This window comes from Pseudophryne corroboree, chromosome 3, assembly GCF_028390025.1.
Source record: "Pseudophryne corroboree isolate aPseCor3 chromosome 3, aPseCor3.hap2, whole genome shotgun sequence".
Classification (NCBI taxonomy): Eukaryota; Metazoa; Chordata; class Amphibia; order Anura; family Myobatrachidae; genus Pseudophryne; species Pseudophryne corroboree.
Window position 1 is genome coordinate 407,120,140 of NC_086446.1, and position 19,160 is coordinate 407,139,299.

Sequence of the window (19,160 nt, forward strand, 5' to 3'; positions counted from 1 at the left end):
TATTCTCCCTCTTGGGGTGTCCACGACACCCCTGGAGGGAGAATAAATAGCATGGTGTGCGTAGCGCGCCACCGTGCCCACAGCGTGGTGAGTGCAGCGAGCACGCAAGGGGCTCTTTTGCGTTCACCCCGCTACCTGCATGCCAGCGGTCATGATCCCGGCGCTGGTATGCTGGGCGCCGGGATCCCAAGCACCAGCAAAACGTAGTAGACCCATCAGGCAGACCAGACTGCTGTTCAACAGAACTCCCTATTGTGCAATAGTGAGCTATGCTAGACAGCCAGGAGCCGGTCTTAGCAGTGTGGGAAGAAGCCACATTGTCTGAGGTGGTGGAAGAGTTCCAGGTGGAGGACAGTGTGCCCACCATCAAAGTGGCGGAGCCTGTCTTTGCCCTGAAAACTACAGCTGCCCTGCATGGTTAGCTGGGGGGGAAGCCCAAAGTGAAATTAGAATGGCAGGAAGAAGAACTGAGGAAGAGGCTTTGCATGTTACATTATTGTGCCCTCAACATTACAATGAGCAAATTAGTTTGACACATTACTGTGCTCTTCAGTTCAAATTATGCCACATGACAGCGCCCCCTAACCAGTGGTGGAACTACCCAGTGGTGGGCCCAGGTGCAACAAAATGCTTTGGTGCCCCACCCCCTCATCCCGTCCAAGCCCACCCCCTCACCCCCAACTCCAAATTAGGTATTCTTTATATATAATGTAAAGATAATGATATATTATTTAAAATAGGGATTGCTGGCCACACAGGTGTGTGTATGTATGTATGTATGTATGTATGTATGTATATACGTATATATACATATACAATATTCAGCGGCACTTAGGGGTGCAAAGTACAGTATGACATAACAGGGTAGAGATACAGATGGGATCCGTTCAGGTTTAGGATGTGGATGTGTCCTAGATTTAGGATGTGGAGAGGGGGGTGATTATTTGGATGCAATGGGGGCACTGTGCTGGAGAGGATCTGATGAGCGGGACCTGCTCAGGGCCAGGGAAATGGATACCTAGCAACAGTGCCGTAACTAGACATTTTAGCGCTGTGCAAGAAACGGCAATGGTGCCCCCCTATATGTAAAATAGGGGCAGTGCGCACCTTAGGTGCGCAAAAAATATATAGTGACGTGGCTTCATGGGGAAGGGGTGTGGCAACAAAATAATACCAATATTACGGTGCACAGTAGTCTCCATTATTCAAATGATGCCACACATTAGCGCCACTACACCAAGTAGAGTCCCTTTTACACATTACGGCGGACAGATTCCCCCTTTTACACATTACGGCGGACAGCGCCCCCTTTTACACATTACGGCGGACAGCGCCCGCTTTTACACATTACGGCGGACAGCGTCCCCTTTTAACACATTACGGCGGACAGCGTCCCCTTTTTTACACATTACGGCAGACAGCGTCCCCCTTTTTACACATTACGGCAGCCAGCTCCCATTTTTTTACACATTACGGCAGACAGGATAGACAGACAGACAGAAAGAATAGATGATACTTACCATCTCTCCACTGGCTCAGGCAGTCAGGCTCCTCGGTGCAGTCAGGCAGATCCCGGGCAGGAGAGAAGGAGGAGGAGGGACCCGCAGCAGCGCAATGTAATTGGTGGCGGCGCCACTGCAGCTGTCCATCTCCTTCCACATAGGTTAGCCGCCGCCGATGTGATGAGGGAAGCCGCAGCGTCTCTGTCCGGGTGCAGGGACGGAGACGCTCTCCATGAAAGTGAATGGGGAGCACCTGCATCCGGGCATGTGCACCCGTCCAGACGGAGACGCTCACAGTGACTAGGTGCCACAGAGAAAGATACAAAAAAATTCAAATTTAGAAAGGGCAGGATAACCCAGATGGAGTAGATGGATTTTAGTCAGAATAGGTTGCATGGATCTGCTGTTCACGTTAGGCAGTGGAGTTTTATACCTACAGAGGTATAGCCGTATCACTGGATCGTGAATGAGAGTCCACTGAATAAGTTTAGATTGAAATAAGTGTATAGAAAAGACAATAATAACCATTTTAGTATACAGATGGAGCCTCCGTTATCTTGGATGTTTCTCCACCTAAACGGAGGTTTAGTCACACCTAGGCGATAGCTTAGGTTGCTGAGTTTAATCACGGATAGGCGCGTTGAGGCGCGATTACATACTCAGCATGCAATACACATCTCCACAACAGCTAATGCTCCACTAATCCAGTACTTTAGAGCGAATAGTGGCATAATGATCAGTGACGACTGTAATGTTAATGTACACACATGCCAATGGTCAAACAGGGAGGGTCAATTAAAAAATAAATATATAGTTTATACAGATGCAAAGAACGTATTAAAACACTTGTCATTTGCCGTGTTACTGCATGTGAGCATCCAAGTCCCGTAGACAAAGCAATAAAGTAAAAATTAATATAGTGTATGCAGACGCAACTAATGTGTGAAAGCAATAATGTAGTTCATTGACGTTAAAATATGTACAGTATACTGTATGTTTTGTACAATATGAGCGTCCAAGTCCCTTAACGGCATAAACAAACACCAATGGGAAGGAATTGCTGCTTACAGTACTTTTACACATGAGCTTGTGTATCTTCCATGAAGCGGCATGGGCAAGTGGTGAAGTCTTCCACCTCCCATCCTGAGAATCCCTGGTTTGATTCCCAAAGCGCGTGTGTATTTTTTCTTTCTGACATTCACTTTATTAATTAATTTATTTTTTTTAAATCTGTTGTAATATACCTTCACATTCAATAGAAGTGTGCACACAGGTTTTACATAAATCAGGGTAAATCTGCAGGAGCGACTCATTCTGCTTTCTAAAATGCACAGCGGCAATGAGGACCCGTAGACATACTAATTAATTTAAATTAGTGTATTATGACGCAACTAACTGTTCGAGCAACACAGTACTGTAGATCGTCGGTGTTCGAGAATCTGTGTTGTACTTTATGAGAAGGGATCACTGCTACTGTACCATTTACACATCTACTGTATCAAAGTGACTGCAGTTCTCGATCTGATTTTCATATACAGTACAGTATTGTGTTGTACATTTATTGTAACCTGACCTCCCTCCCTGTCTACTGTATGAACTGTGCAGGCTCCCAGGGGGAAGTGGGATGGAGGTGGTGGCTAAATACCGTGTTCTGCATTATGAGCATCCAAGTCCCTTAACAGCATAAACAAACACCATTGGGAAGGAATTGCTGCTTACAGTACTTTTACACATGTGCTTGTGTATCTTCCATGAAGCGGCGTGGGCAAGCGGTGAAGTCTTTAGCCTCCCATGCTGAGAGTCCCGGGTTTGATTCCAAAAGTCCGAGTGTATTTTTTTTTTCTGACACATTTTATTATTATTATTTTTTTAATCTATTGTAATATGCCTGCACACTTCTAGCCATTACAGCAGAGTACGTTACAAGATGTTCGTGCTATTTAGTACTCAAATACAAAATACTGTACAGAGATGCTAAGCACGGTAATTTGGCATCCAGAAACTTAGGGAGAAGCTTTTATCGGACCCTTAAAAATTTTGCTATGGGGCCCACAAAGTTCTAGTTACGCCTGGGTTTATGTCATTATGTAAGTACCTTCTGGTGGCCATTGTTCAAGGTTTTCACAGTTTGGTGCATTACACTAGGGCATCAGTGCCTTGCGCATGCAGCCTGATATTTATGATGTTCTTATACTGTGTCAATTTTTAAATTGTAGAAGTGTATGCACCATGTGGATTTAATCCTCAAAGCAAGCATGGAAAGGAATCTTGCTCAGCCTGCCAAAAATGTGTGGAAAGTGCAGTAATGGTTAAATGCTTTTGCTGTTCTTTGCATGAGTTCAGCAGGACTCTATTGAGACTCTATCTAACTGAAATGTGCTGTAAGAGGAAAATATGCAGCACACCTCTATAAGAAAGTTTTTTGGGGTGTGCAATTAGATCCATTTTTTTTCACCCTACTCAATAGCAGGACTGTTTTTTGCCTAGGCGAAAAATTCAGCAGGAGTGAAAAACATGTGGATTGGCAAATCCACATATTTTCTCACCTGTGCAGGCGAAAACACTGTTTTCGCAGATTTTGAGGCATTTTTCGCCAATGATTTTTCACTGAAAAAAAGGTGAAAAGGCATTGGTGAAAATTTCCCTGAAAAACAGGTGAAAACCTCAATTTAATAGGTAGTGGGCAAAATCAGTAGCTCCGAGATTACAGGAGCTAATTGCATACCCCCCTTTGCATCTAATTTAGGATATATTAACTTGCCTGATTAGTTTCAAAGTGTTCCGGGGTCTTTTTATTTTATTTTATTTTCTTACTTTTTAAACAATTTTACAGACCGAAGCATACACAGACCTCACTGCTCTGTGCATGCATCTGTCAAAACATGCATCTTTTAATGCAACTCGCATTACGAGGTGCAAGTTTAATCACTAAACAACTAGGTAGGTTTCTGGTCTGTATTTTTGCCAGATCTCGCATGCAGTTAGGGTTTGTTTTTTACTAAAATCTCGCACTGCATTACTTTTTCGAGTTTCGACACTAACTCGCACCTTCTCAAAGTGTGAGAAGGTGTGAGTTGGAATTTGCCTAAAAACTCGCACTGCATTTCATCTGACCCGTAGTCTGTATTTATGTGTTGTAAGATAGTTGGTCTGACTGATATGCGAATCCTAAAGTGTATATGGGGGAAGATTTTGCCATGCTATTGTGTCTTCTGACTATTTAAAGTGGGCTATGAGCCCTGAGTTGTGGGTAGAGAGAGATATCTCCTGACTGACAGTAGAGACACCTACTGTAAACCTCTTGTGTGCTGAATGGTACTTTTCACCTTTGGCGACGGACTTGGTCTTTTTTAAGACTATTTGAGCAATAAACATCTTGCCTTCAAAACGACTACTTTTCATCTTGCAACCAACAGGAATGCGACACATGCAGTCCCATTTTCTGCCTTTTTCTGGGCTGAGCTATGATTTCCAAACTCTGCCCACTGCCAGATTCCGTGCAGGGCCTGGTCCAGGTCAGTGACCAGTGGGGGGTCAACGTACACCAGTCAGAAGGTGTGTCAGTAGTGTGTCTATGCATACAAGCAGCAAGTGCTTACATGTGCTAGTGGTAGGAGCCTGAGCTGGAACGTGGTTACAAGTGCTGTGGTGAAAGAACCTGGTGGAGGTAGCAAAATACCCACATATTGCACAGTGGGTGAGTTAGTAACAGGTAGTTACTGATGATAAGAGTGATTATCCTATTGGCCAAGGTCCCGTGAGACCTAAAACCAATCTGTGATTGCTTGGCGATGATACTGAAGTAGTTAATACTGTATTTTTTGAGTTTTAATTATTGATGAGGGAATGACATTGTAAGGCATTAAAAAATGCTCTGTGTATTGCATGGCGGTCACAAAGTCCTCAATATTATATGGCACTGATGCTTGGTTTATTGTATGAGAGCCACTGATGCTCTCTGTTAAGGGCGTAGCTACCATAGGGGCAGGGAGTTCAGCTGCCATGGGGCCCAGAGCTGAGATGGGCCCACTTTCCCTGTCAGTTACATGTGTTATATATACAATTTTATATATTATTTTTTTCCCCATTGGTAGATACTGTACAAAGGGGCCCTTACAAACTTTTGATGTGGGGAATACACTATATCTAGTTATGCCCTGGACCTGCTCATTGTAATGTGGTGTATAATGAACTGGAGGACATTATAATGTAACATAATATGAACTGGGGAACTGTAATATGGCATAATATGAACTATGGACACTGTATGTCATATTGTGAATATATATATGTATACTGTATGTCACATGTGCTAGGTCGACAGGTCTAAAGGTCGACATGAGTTTTTTACATTTTTTATTTTTATTTTTTCATACTTAACGATCCACGTGGAGTACGATTGGAACGGTAAAGTGTGCCGAGCGAAGCGAAGGCACCATGCCCGAAGCATGGCGAGCGAAGCGAGCCATGCGAGGGGACGCGGTGCACTAATTTGGGATCCCGGTCACTCTACGAAGAAAACGACACCAAATTTTTTTTTCCTTCATATCGAGCTTTAGACCTGTCGACCTAGCACATGTCGACCTAGAAACCCTGTCGACCTTCCATCCATGTCGACCTAGTGACTGTCGACCTATAGTGGTCGACCTAAACATTGTCGACCTAGATACTGTCGATAAAACGAACCACACCCGTGAGACTGTGGCTGTATCTGCATATGAAATGCTACATACAGAATGTAGGCATGCTGCATATAATTTTAATCGGCAAAAGCTGCTGATGCCCCTAGGCATATCAAATGCCCTAGGCAATTGCCTAGTTTGCCTATGCCAATGGCAGGCTCTGTCCGCGCCAGAGGGTTCCTCCCAAAATAATCTACCTTCAGGAGCAAACGGGAAAGTGCGCAAAAACTTTTTGGACACTTGGAATTTTTTGTCTGGATTTTACCAGGCCTGTTTGAATAAGTCATCTAACTCTGGAGAATCAGGGAAAGTGACATTGGGCTTGTTTTGTACAAAGAAAAAAGACTGCTGTGATGCAGCGTTCTCTAGAGCAGTGGTCAGGAAATGGGGGTAAATTACCCCAAATGCGGTAGAAATGAAATCTCTGGGGGTAATGGATGGTCGTGCTGTCGAGACACGGCCCCGTCCAGCACCGGCCGGCTTGCGGTGTGATGTACTGCCGTCACGCCGCGCTCCTTCCTTCCCGCCATGCGCTGTGCTCCTGGCCGCCCTGTGCTGTGTTCCTGGCCGCGGTGTGAAGTGCTGATGTCACAGCGTGCTCCCTAACTCCACTGCCCATCCTGCACTGTCCTCCCGCCCGACGCCCGCCAACCCACACACAGAACTTGAAGTGTTCTGTGGCTGACCGCTGACATTACTGAAGTGAGGATGTGACCATATGTCTCCTAAAAGTCATGCCCCCCCTTCCCCCCTCATCCATCTTTCTTACATTTATTCTGGTGTTTGGGGACAAAGTGTTAATGAACCCATTCATTGCCAAAAAATAATTGTCGAAAGTAATATATATATATATATATATATATATATATATATATATGCACAGTATCTCAGAAATGCCATATAAACAGTGATAACTAGCATATGTGCACAATGATATATGATTTCCTTCCTTTCAAATCAAGGGGGTAACGTCTGCGTATCTAAATATATTTTGGGGTAAAAGGTAAAAAAGTTCCCTGACCCCTGCTCTAGAGGGAGCTTTAAAACATCCCTTATAGCCAAAATGAGGGGTTCAATACCCTGAGTAGAATCTGGATCCCCACTAATGGGATCCAGGTCATCCCCATCATCTTGTATATCATGATGATGTATATCTTGTATATCATGATGGTTACATTAATTAAGAAAGTGGGTGGTATCCCTGATATAGGATCGAAGTCCAACGATGTGAGGTTGTAAGAAGGAGTCAACAAAAGCAGAAAGATTAGAGGTAAGTGACCCAACACCAGATATAATGGGACGACCAGGAAGTGCTACTAAAGATTTGTGAATTTTAGGGAGGTGATAATAGGTGGAGATAACAGGAGAAGGGGAAAAAAGAAAATGAAATTCATCCTTGATAATTGCACCCTCTGCCAGGGCTCACAGCAACATGCCCTTAAATTCTTGCACATATATGGTAGTGGAGTTGTTGGGTTGTTTTAAATAAAATTTCTCATTTACCAACTGCCCACTGGCTTCTTCCAAATAAGTGGACTTATCTTGGAGTACCCCCCCCCCCCCCCCTCTTATCTGCATTTTGACAAGACGATTGTCATAAAAAATGCAGATAAGGGGGTGGTGCTCTTCTGATTTTTTTGTGTTTTTATAATAAGTAAATCAATGTCATTTAGTACACACATGCAGAATCTATAGTGGGAGTGTGCTCACATTCAGGTTTCATGAGACTTGACCGTAATCCCAGTATTAAAGTGCCCAGGAACAATAAAACACCATTAAGAGCCCTTTGTACTAAGGAGGTGAATTTATAATTGGCACAAGAACTGATTACTATAGTGCATATATATTTAAGACTGGATTAAGTGGTTCAAGGATTTCCTAATCAAATGGAGATTACTATTACCCATTTTCCGACCGCAGGAGCTACAGGATCTCAGATTGGAGATTGAATATACATTTTATAAATGTTATATATTCTATATGTGTATCAATTGAAGTATTTAATATATGTGTGTTGTATAAGTATCTGTAATAAATTGCTAATGTGCTCTCTTGATAAGTTGATTTTTTTTTTTTCTTTTACCGGTAAATTAGCAGAACAGTACTGCCTTAATGGGAGTTGCATTTCAATTACACTCTAATTAGATGAGCTTGGTAGCGCTAGGATTTTGATGTGTTGTTCTTTAAGGTTTAACACTTTCTGGGTACGGCTGAAACTTAGCTCATATTTATATACAAATATAAAAACATTTAATATCACATAGTACTGATACTCTTATTTATCAATCAGTGTCTCATAACTAGACTGTCACCATCAATAGTTACTTAATTTCTGAGAGTTATATATCAGCATCGATGCCCAGCACTCTGATCTTAACACAATGTATTTCCACTAGATTCCAGGCGTGCACTTGTGACATGGCTTACTGACTGACTTGCGTTTCTGACGGGTGCTGCCTCCATTTGCCATTATAAGAACACACTCTTACTCTACATTGTTTGCATATCCCTTCCCTCCCACATTCCTTCTTTTCAAGCGTAAGGAGATACTAAATCTATATTTTTGGTGCTAAATGAACAGTTGTGTGCTCATATCCACAATCTCCTACGTAAATCGCATCTCCAACACTGAGACAATGTTTTAAAATATTAAACAATTTCTTTCCCTGCTGTGTAAAAAGGATTTGTGTGGCACCACTATACTATATAAATATTTCATTTTGTGGTGCCGTGGTTTAATTTGTGTGCTAAACTATTTATGAACCATTTTGGATATTTTGTTTACATTACAAGAATCCTCTCAAACAGGGATGGCTTGAAGAAAGCTGAACATGAAGTGAACTGTTGTTTAAGCATAAAAATCATTTTGCAGTACCATTTGCAAGTCATGCTGGAATATAGTTGCTGATCTTTCAAATTTAAATTCAGCGACATGTTGCTGTAGTGCTAGGACATCCAGGCAGGTTACAAGCAATACTACACAGCGGACTAATAAAAGCTACAATTCCCATCATATAATTTACGGATTGTGGTAATAGTATACTTTTTTGCATCTTAAATAATCTTTTGACCTTATAAGTCAATATTTCTTGAATATATAAGTAAATACGGTTACATTACTTATTTAACATGCTGTAAAAATATCCATGAAAACTAGGGATAATTGGCAACTATGCTGGTGGATTTAATGACATTACTAAATTGCTATCACAACACAGATAAGCAACTGTGTGCACCCTCTTGGTATCTAAACAGGAAAAAGTCTATAATGTAGAGATTTGAATGCCACAAGATTCCACTATTTCTTCTATACCGGAATTTATAGTGTTTTAATCCAATTCAGTCTCAAAAATTGGGCTCAAATGTCCATTATCTTGTCTCAATCTTGATTCTCTCCTTTCTCCTGATGGGAAGCCAACTCCATATGGACCCAAAAATTAAAGAAGAAAGGAGGATATAGTGTAATACTGTTTTTATTCAATGATTCCACATAAATAAGTTTTCCAAAAGAATTTTAAAATACAATAGAATTTCATACACAGCAATCCACCACAGACTAGGCAAGAATGCGTACCAGATAATTTGGGGTGTCATAAGATATCCACCCAAATAAGCATATTGGTATCCCACGGGTACCTCTCGATCTTTCCAGGTGCCGTGTTCGTCTCTGGATCTGCAGTATCCAAGAGGTCAAATGCCGGTTTGCTGCAATCTCCCCAATCAGTTCACCAACGCGTTTCTGCTCCCTGGGGAGCCTTTATCAAGGTGTGCGGTGGAATAACACTGATCTGGGTATTTATTCCCCCCAGAGTGATCTGATTGGTTGAGATTATGCAGAGCCTATTATGTGTCTAAACTTTTTATTGCTCATCTTCCCCTTCTAATATGTGGGACAGGTCATTTATGTGTTACCTCTGTGCATAACTTTAAATAACATATATAGTGTTAAAAGAACTTTTTTGCGGCGTGCGTTCCAAGCCCTGGAACGCACGCTACTTCCTACTTCCGCCCTTGATCTATTACATTGCGGCGTGCGTTCCAACCCCGTGGAACGCACACCGCTTCCTGTATCCGCCCGCGCTGTTGCCTCGCGGCTCTCCCCGGCGGAAGTGCATCATTGGAACACATGTTGTTTCCGCGTTCCATAGTGCGCTGTACGGGATGCCTCCCCTCCAATCTCTTATATCATATGTAAATACAACATCGTTCCATTTCAATATATTCCATCAGTGCCTACAGTCTAATATAGTATTCATTCTTTAGAATATGAAAGACTTTTTAAATCCATTCTTAAAACCACTAGAAAATATTCAGGGAAGATCAAAAAATAAAAGTATAAAGCCTATTACTTAAAAAGGGTCATTTCTAAAAGTGACTAATGATTTAATAATTAAATAAAGGATAATTATGCCCAATCATTTTAGTTCTCCCCGGCGGAAGTGCGTCATTGGAACGCATGTTGTTTCCGCGTTCGATATTGCGTTATACGGAGCGCCTCCCCTACAATCTCTTATATCATATATAAATACAACATCATTACATCCGTGCATACAGCCCAATATGGAATTCATTCTTTAGAATATAAATATAAAAGACATTTTACATACATTCTTAAAATCCTTAGAAAATATTCAAGGAAGTTCAATAAAATAAAGGTATAAAACCTATTACTTAAAAAGGGGTCATTTCTAAAAAGGAACTAATGGTTTAATAATTAAATAATGGAGGATAATTATGCCCAATCACAAAAACGATTTTAGTTCAAATTCTAGATTTAAACCTTTTGGGGCTAGTGTCCCCATATCATAAATCCATTTCATCTCTGTTTGGGCCAAAGCTTCCTCTGTATTGTGTTTCCTCCAATGATTATTTACTGTTTTTATCCCTATTACACTTTTTAGAGACCTATAATTGCAAGCATGTGTCTCTTTAAAATGATTAGATACAGAGTGATTTGGATAACCTTTTTTAATGTTCCGCAGGTGCTCTGCCCACCGTTCCTTTAAAGGTCTAGACGTACGACCTATATATTGCAGCCCACAGCTGCACTCTATCAAATAAATAAAAATTTTTGTATTGCACGTTATGAAATCCAGAATGCGATAAGTTTTGCCAGTTGATTTTGATTGGACCTCTTCCACTTTGCTCAGTTGGACGTTGTGGTGCCTGCACATACTGCAGAGTCCACACCTGTGGAAACCCTTTGTTTTAATTCTTCCCGATTTCTTCGGACCAATGGCACTCTTCACTAATTTCTGTTTTAAATTTGGAGCCTTCCTATAAATAAATTTCGGTTTAGGTGGTAAAATACTTTTTAATATCAGATCTCTGTTTAACAAGTGCCAGTGTTTGTTAAATATTTTTTCCACTTCTTTATGTTGGCTATTTAAAAGATGTAATGAAGGGTAAAACTATATTCTCTTTTTTATCTTTAATATTTGTTTTTAAAAGATCATCTCTCTCTATTGCTCCTACTTCTTCAATATATCTGTTCATAGTTTCCCTATCATATCCCTTTGCCACAAATTTTTGTTGTAAACTTCTTGACTGGTCCTGAAGCGTATTGAGATCTGTGCAGTTTCGTCTCATCCTTCTAAATTGACCCCTAGGTACATTCTTTATCCAATTATGGTGATGGTTACTCTTTGTAGAAATGTACGAGTTACTATCTGTTGGTTTAAAGTAGGATTTTGTTTTCAATACTCCATTCTCTATATATACCATGAGATCTAAAAATTGTATTTCAGTATAACTGATATTAAATGTTAAAAATATGTTAAAATCATTGTTGTTCAAAGATGTGCAAAAGGAATTCAGGGATGAAACTTCACCTTCCCATATAAAAACAATATCATCGATAAAATGGTACCAAAACCTAATATTCTTTAAAAAAGGATTATCTTCAGACCAGATGTTCTCATCTTCCCATAACCCCATAAAGAGGTTAGCATATGCGGGGGCAAACTGTGTGCCCATGGCGGTTCCCTTCTTTTGTTGGTAGAACCTTCCGCTATACCAAAAAAAAATATTATTTAAAATAAATGTAATGCTGTCTAAAATAAACTGGATTTTCTTTGCCTCCAAATTGCTTCTTAGAAGATGATGTTCTGTAGCTTTTACTCCTTTTTCATGATCAATGATTGTATACAGGCTACTGACATCTGCGGTTCCTAATATAAAATTAGACTGCCATTTTACTTGTTCTAATTTTTGAAGTATATCTCCTGTGTCCTTAATGTAGGATCTTAATTTCAGAACTTCCGGTTGAAGATGGTAATCCACAAAATGGTATAAATTCGATGTTACTGAATTAGTGCCTGAAGATAATCCTTTTTTAAAGAATATTAGGTTTTGGTACCGTTTTATCGATGATATTGTTTTTATATGGGAAGGTGACAATTCATCCCTGAATTCCTTTTGCACATCTTTGAACAACAATGATTTTAACATATTTTTAACATTTAATATCAGTTATACTTAAATACAATTTTTAGATCTCACGGAATATATAGAGAATGGAGTATTGAAAACAAAATCCTTCTTTAAACCAACAGATAGTAACTCGTACATTTCTACAAAGAGTAACCATCACCATAATTGGATAAAGAATGTACCTAGGGGTCAATTTAGAAGGATGAGGCGAAACTGCACAGATCTCAATACGTTTCAGGACCAGTCAAGAAGTTTACAACAAAAATTTGTGGCAAAGGGATATGATAGGGAAACTATGAACAGATATATTGAAGAAGTAGGAGCAATAGAGAGAGATGATCTTTTAAAAACAAATATTAAAGATAAAAAAGAGAATATAGTTTTACCCTTCATTACATATTTTAATAGCCAACATAAAGAAGTGGAAAAAATATTTAACAAACACTGGCACTTGTTAAACAGAGATCCGATTTTAAAAAGTATTTTACCACCTAAACCGAAATTTATTTATAGGAAGGCTCCAAATTTAAAACAGAAGTTAGCGAAGAGTGCCATTGGTCCGAAGAAATCGGGAAGAATTAAAACAAAGGGTTTCCACAGGTGTGGACTCTGCAGTATGTGCAGGCACCACACCGTCCAATCAAAATCAACTGGCAAAACTTATCGCATTCTGGATTTCATAACGTGCAATACAAAAAATTGTATTTATTTGATAGAGTGCAGCTGTGGGCTGCAATATATAGGTCGTACGTCTAGACCTTTAAAGGAACGGTGGGCAGAGCACCTGCGGAACATTAAAAAAGGTTATCCAAATCACTCTGTATCTAATCATTTTAAAGAGACACATGCTTGCAATTATAGGTCTCTAAAAAGTGTAATAGGGATAAAAACAGTAAATAATTATTGTAGGAAACACAATACAGAGGAAGCTTTGGCCCAAACAGAGATGAAATGGATTTATGATATGGGGACACTAGCCCCAAAAGGTTTAAATCTAGAATCTGAACTAAAATGGTTTTTGTGATTGGGCATAATTATCCTCCATTATTTAATTATTAAACCATTATTCCTTTTAGAAATGACCCCTTTTTAAGTAATAGGTTTTATACCTTTATTTTATTGATCTTCCTTGAATATTTTCTAATGATTTTAAGAATGTATGTAAAATGTCTTTTATATTTATATTCTAAAGAATGAATACCATATTGGGCTGTGTGCACGGATGTAATGATGTTGTATTTATATATGATATAAGAGATTGTAGGGGAGGCGCTCTGTATAACGCAATATGGAACGCAGAAACAACATGCGTTCCAATGACGCACTTCCGCCGGGGAGAACTAAAATGATTGGGCATAATTATCCTTTATTTAATTATTAAATCATAAGTCCCTTTTAGAAATGACCCTTTTTAAGTAATAGGCTTTATACTTTTATTTTTTTATCTTCCCTGAATATTTTCTAGTGGTTTTAAGAATGGATTTAAAAAGTCTTTTATTTTCTAAAGAATGAATACTATATTAGGCTGTAGGCACTGATGGAATATATTGAAATGGAACGATGTTGTATTTACATATGATATAAGAGATTGGAGGGGAGGCGTCCCGTACAGCGCACTATGGAACGCGGAAACAACATGCGTTCCAATGACGCACTTTCGCCGGGGAGAGCCGCGAGGCAACAGCGCGGGCGGATACAGGAAGCGGCGTGCGTTCCACGGGGTTGGAACGCACGCCGCAATGTAATAGATCAAGGGCGGAAGTAGGAAGTAGCGTGCGTTCCAGGGCTTGGAACGCACGCCGCAAAAAAGTTCTTTTAACACTATATATGTTATTTAAAGTTATGCACAGAGGTAACACATAAATGACCTGTCCCACATATTAGAAGGGGAAGATGAGCAATAGCACAATTAAAAAGTTTAGACACATAATAGGCTCTGCATAATCTCAACCAATCAGATCACTCTGGGGGGAATAAATACCCAGATCAGTGTTATTCCACCTCACACCTTGATAAAGGCTCCCCAGGGAGCAGAAACGCGTTGGTGAACTGATTGGGGAGATTGCAGCAAACCGGCATTTGACCTCTTGGATACTGCAGATCCAGAGACGAACACGGCACCTGGAAAGATCGAGAGGTACCCGTGGCATACCAATATGCTTATTTGGGTGGATATCTTATGACACCCCAAATTATCCGGTACGCATTCTTGCCTAGTCTGTGGTGGATTGCTGTGTATGAAATTCTATTGTATTTTAAAATTCTTTTGGAAAACTTATTTATGTGGAATCATTGAATAAAAACAGTATCACACTATATCCTCCTTTCTTCTTTAATTTTTGGGTCCATATGGAGTTGGCTTCCCATCAGGAGAAAGGAGAGAATCAAGATTGAGACAAGATAATGGACATTTGAGCCCAATTTTTGAGACTGAATTGGATTAAAACACTATAAATTCCGGTATAGAAGAAATAGTGGAATCTTGTGGCATTCAAATCTCTACATTATAGACTTTTTCCTGTTTAGATACCAAGAGGGTGCGCACAGTTGTTTACCTTTGTTGTGATTGTCTTGAATATTGTGGTGGTTGGGATCACCTTAGCTACTGTTGCTGCACTTTTGAGTTGGGGCGCTGTTTTTTCAAAACTTGTATTACTAAATTGCTGTTGGTGTGTATGTGTGTGCGTAACAAATTCTGCTGGGACAGGAAGGGACGCTCCTTAATAAAGTTCTCCATACATTGCTGCAGCATATTTATGTGCTATAGTTATACATAATGTGCTGGTCCTGTGTATTGCTTTTAATTTTTTTTTTGTTTTCTGTACTGGAGCTTAAAAATGTTTTTTGTTTGTTTTTTTTATAACACAGAATGAATGGGGCTCGCACCTCTGGATTTGAAGCTGATGTAGGCTCCAGAACAACTCACCATTTTATGTACCCAGAAAGTGCTGTGCACCTCCCACATGGTGTCCACTTGGTCTTAATCCCTTTTAAACTCAAAGATCTCAAATGGATTACGAGTGCTTTTTCAACTGGAGAGATTAAACGGTAAGTAACCCATTTCTAGTAATAATCATTTAATTGTTGCTGTGGTTAGTTTCTGGGTACAGGTATTGATTTGTATATGAGATACTCTGATGGCAATACCCCTTTAATTCCAAGGTTTGTGGATTTGGTTTCTCCCTTGAGTAAGTCTGTCCTAAAATCATGTACAGATATGTTTTCCACTTGGCAACATTAGCTAAAGTCATTATTGCTAGGTTATGGATGGCGGTGGAAACCCCAAGTTGATAAAATGGAAAGAGTTTGTCCCTGATGCTATAAACCAAACATGAGTGCTTCATGTAACAGTAAGGCATCTCATAAATACCATACAATATGGTCACACTGGTACCAATATAGGTAAGGGAGGCAGGCTGCTGAAGGGGATGTGAGGGTGAAGAAAATCTAGAAATTTATAAAAGAAAAAGTTTATTGGCATTTGCATACTAAATCATATACATTCACATATATTTGACATGGATACATACTTTAGACCACAGTTACTCAAACTCGGTCCTCAGGACCCCACATGGTTTTCATGTTTTGCAGGTCACCTGTAGATTTTCTAAAATGCGACAGTTGGTGATACACAGTGCACCTGCTGGGCGACATGGAAAACGTGAACCGTGTGGGGTCCTGAGGACCGAGTTTGAGAACCACTGCTTTAGACCATTTTGTTTGTTCCATTTATCTTATGAAACATTTATATAATAGATATTTGCTGACTCCTTAAAGATAACATATATGGTAATTCAATTTCTTCTTCAACTGAGCCATTCCCTGATTTTACCTGATAATCCCTATAAAGCGAACCTCTAGTGTAATGAAATGGTCTCAAAGGATAGCAGCCTTTGGTTAGTGATACGGTGTTTGAGTGTACAGGGTGATGATTATTTTATGCACTTTGAGTTTTGGGAGCATAAATAGGTTTTAATGATTAGCAGTTTTTCTGATGAAAAACAGTAAAACACACCTAGTCAGACAGAGCACTGCTTCCCTTTGTGGCCCTTCTCTAGCCAGCATGGTCTGTTTATTTTCAGATTCCCTGACAGAGTGAGTGGCCAGAGACATGAGCAAATCTGCAGTAGAGTTACTATCCTTTTATTTGTCAGATTTCAGGCCAGTTTCTTACAATTCTAATATAGATCCCCTCATGCCCCTTTATACGCCTGATAGCTCCCTTTTAAGCGAGGCCAGAGCCCCATCATGATCTGCTATATGCCTCAGAGTCACCTCATGCCCTTATGTGCCAGGCTCTCCTCCTACCCTTTTGAATGGAATCCGGTCAAGCTGCGGGGAGGGGGGGGGGGTTAGATTTAGGCACCCCCGGGGAGGGTTAGGGTTAGGTTGCAGGAAAGGGGGGGGGGGGTTAGGTTTAGGCTGCAGGAAGGGATGGTTAAGGTTAGAGGGGCATTGGGGGAGGGTAAGTATAATTACCTTGCCCCTGTTGAGATTCTCAGCAACAGGATGCCACGGTCGGTATTTTGACTACCGGCATCCTGACCACCAGCATTTAGAGACCAAACACTTTTGAATGTCTCAGAAAAGTCAGTCATGTCTGCCCTTGGCTAGTGTCACACTCAGGAGTACTAAAACTCTCTTACCTTTGCAATGTCTGACCCGGTTGGCGCAGAGGGCTAGTCACGCTGCTTCCGTATATTGCTCTCGATTCATGTCCCGCCAGCTGCCGCAGTCTCTGTGAGCGGCACTGCACTATGTCTGCTGCCGCTTGCCCGGTGTCACAGCATTATCCCCCATTATGTCTGTTTCCTGGTGTTTGGGCTTAATCCAGAGTTCCCTCCAAAACAGGACCTGGGCACTGCTATCTTGGTTTCTGTCAGCTGATCCTCTATTTTTTAATCCTGTAGCCCCTTCCAGCCAGCTGATCGCAGCATCCAGTCTCCGGAAGTAACAGCTCTGTGCTGAGCTTTTACATATTCAATGTTTGCTGTGATCCAGTTTCAGTCTGGTGATTTTCAAGTACCAAGTGCATCTGCTATTACACCTAAATCTTTCAAGGACTTCTCCAGTGTCATAATTCTGCACCCAGCCCGATCAGCATTTCAGTCCGTTCTGGTTCTATTCCGGTTTGCTTTCACTACAAGTACATTTGCATCTATTAAGGATTTCCTCGGTGTCGTCATTTCAGGCCCAGCCCGGTCAGCACTTTGGTCCATTCCGGTTTTATTCTGGTCTTCATTTATTTCAAGTACATTTTGTATCCTTCAAAGAAGTTATCTACAGTATCAGTTTTAATAAAGTATTGCTCATGTTTCATTTACCTTTTTGAAGTATCTGCCTAATTTCAAGTTTAATGCGCAAAGCCTGGTTAAAGCCTTCTCTCTTCACTCACACTTCTTCCAAGCTCGCTCTGCCCGCAAATGCCTGCCCAAACCCTACCCTCAGGCTTTACAACTAGTATTTAGAGGAGGCTATTCAAAGACCACCACCAGAACAGAAGGTGCTGACAAGGAAGAAGCTGAAATATCTTTCCTAAGTTAAACATCCAAAGAAGGCATAAATGTGATGCCATTAGTGCACAATAATCTAACCATCACAGACTTGATTTTGGTGTAAGCACGCGGAGCCAAGGTTCTACCAATTGGAGGGACTGGAATAGATAGTAACCAGAACCAATTCCAAACGGAGGAGAGAAGGATAACCTGCACAAAGTGGAACATGATTCGCATCCCTAATGTCTACTGAGGCCAACAACTTGTTGTCCACCATGCTGTGGATCACTTATTGGAGAGATTCCATACGAACTAAACTATTCACAATCTGGTGTCCAAGGCACAAAGAATAAAGTTCAGCCGGAATGAACGATTTGGCAACCCCAGTTTCCAATCGAGCGGTGGAACTGAAGTAAGAATGCCATCCAATAGAAGTAGAATGATAGTCTGGTACAATGTCACTGTGTTTGCGGTATCCCATGTAGGAGCGGTGGCAAAGAACAAACACTGTGACGGTGGAGCCCGGAGATTGAAGATGTAACCATTGCAAATGAAGTGTTGGAAGACGACATCACTTAACTGCCTCTGAACTGGATCAACCCCCTTTGGATTTGCAAATGAACTGGGGACAGAGAGATATGATAAGATGCTTGGCTTCTTTGGAGTCTTAGCTCCGGAATCACGAGAAAAGAAAGAGAGGCGCCCGTGACTTACAACCTAGGTGAACTTCCTGATGCCGCACAATGTGGAAAAATGGGGAAGCTGTCAACCCCCAAAAAATAGCAATAACAAGAAAAAAGAACCAAAACGTGCGCAAAAGGAAGAGCCAATCAAAAAATAATATTTGGATTAATTAATTTTTATTTTTATTAAATATTTATTTAATTGTAGTTATTACCAAATAAATTAATTATAAATATATTCCTTAGAGTGACCACAATAAGATATTGAAAATAATATTAAAATGAATAAAATACCACAAACATTACATATATAACCATCTAGTTAATTTCTCATATATGGTTAGTATTCCAAAAGACCAATAATGG

At 40.4% G+C, this 19,160-nt stretch overlaps 1 protein-coding gene and 1 long non-coding RNA gene across 4 annotated transcripts in view; one reads left to right on the top strand and one right to left on the bottom strand.

The window, feature by feature from the left end:
- LOC135055755 (CMP-N-acetylneuraminate-beta-galactosamide-alpha-2,3-sialyltransferase 2-like) overlaps positions 1-19,160 on the top strand; it is a 195,453-nt gene that overhangs the window by 159,543 nt on the left and 16,750 nt on the right. For all 3 annotated transcript variants that reach the window (XM_063960178.1, XM_063960176.1, XM_063960177.1), the window contains one exon: positions 15,485-15,664. In XM_063960178.1, the coding sequence (XP_063816248.1) occupies positions 15,485-15,664 (180 nt within the window). The remainder of the gene's footprint in view (positions 1-15,484; positions 15,665-19,160) is intronic.
- The window catches only part of LOC135055757 (uncharacterized), a 172,970-nt gene that overhangs the window by 135,275 nt on the left and 18,535 nt on the right, over positions 1-19,160 (bottom strand). The window lies entirely within an intron of this gene.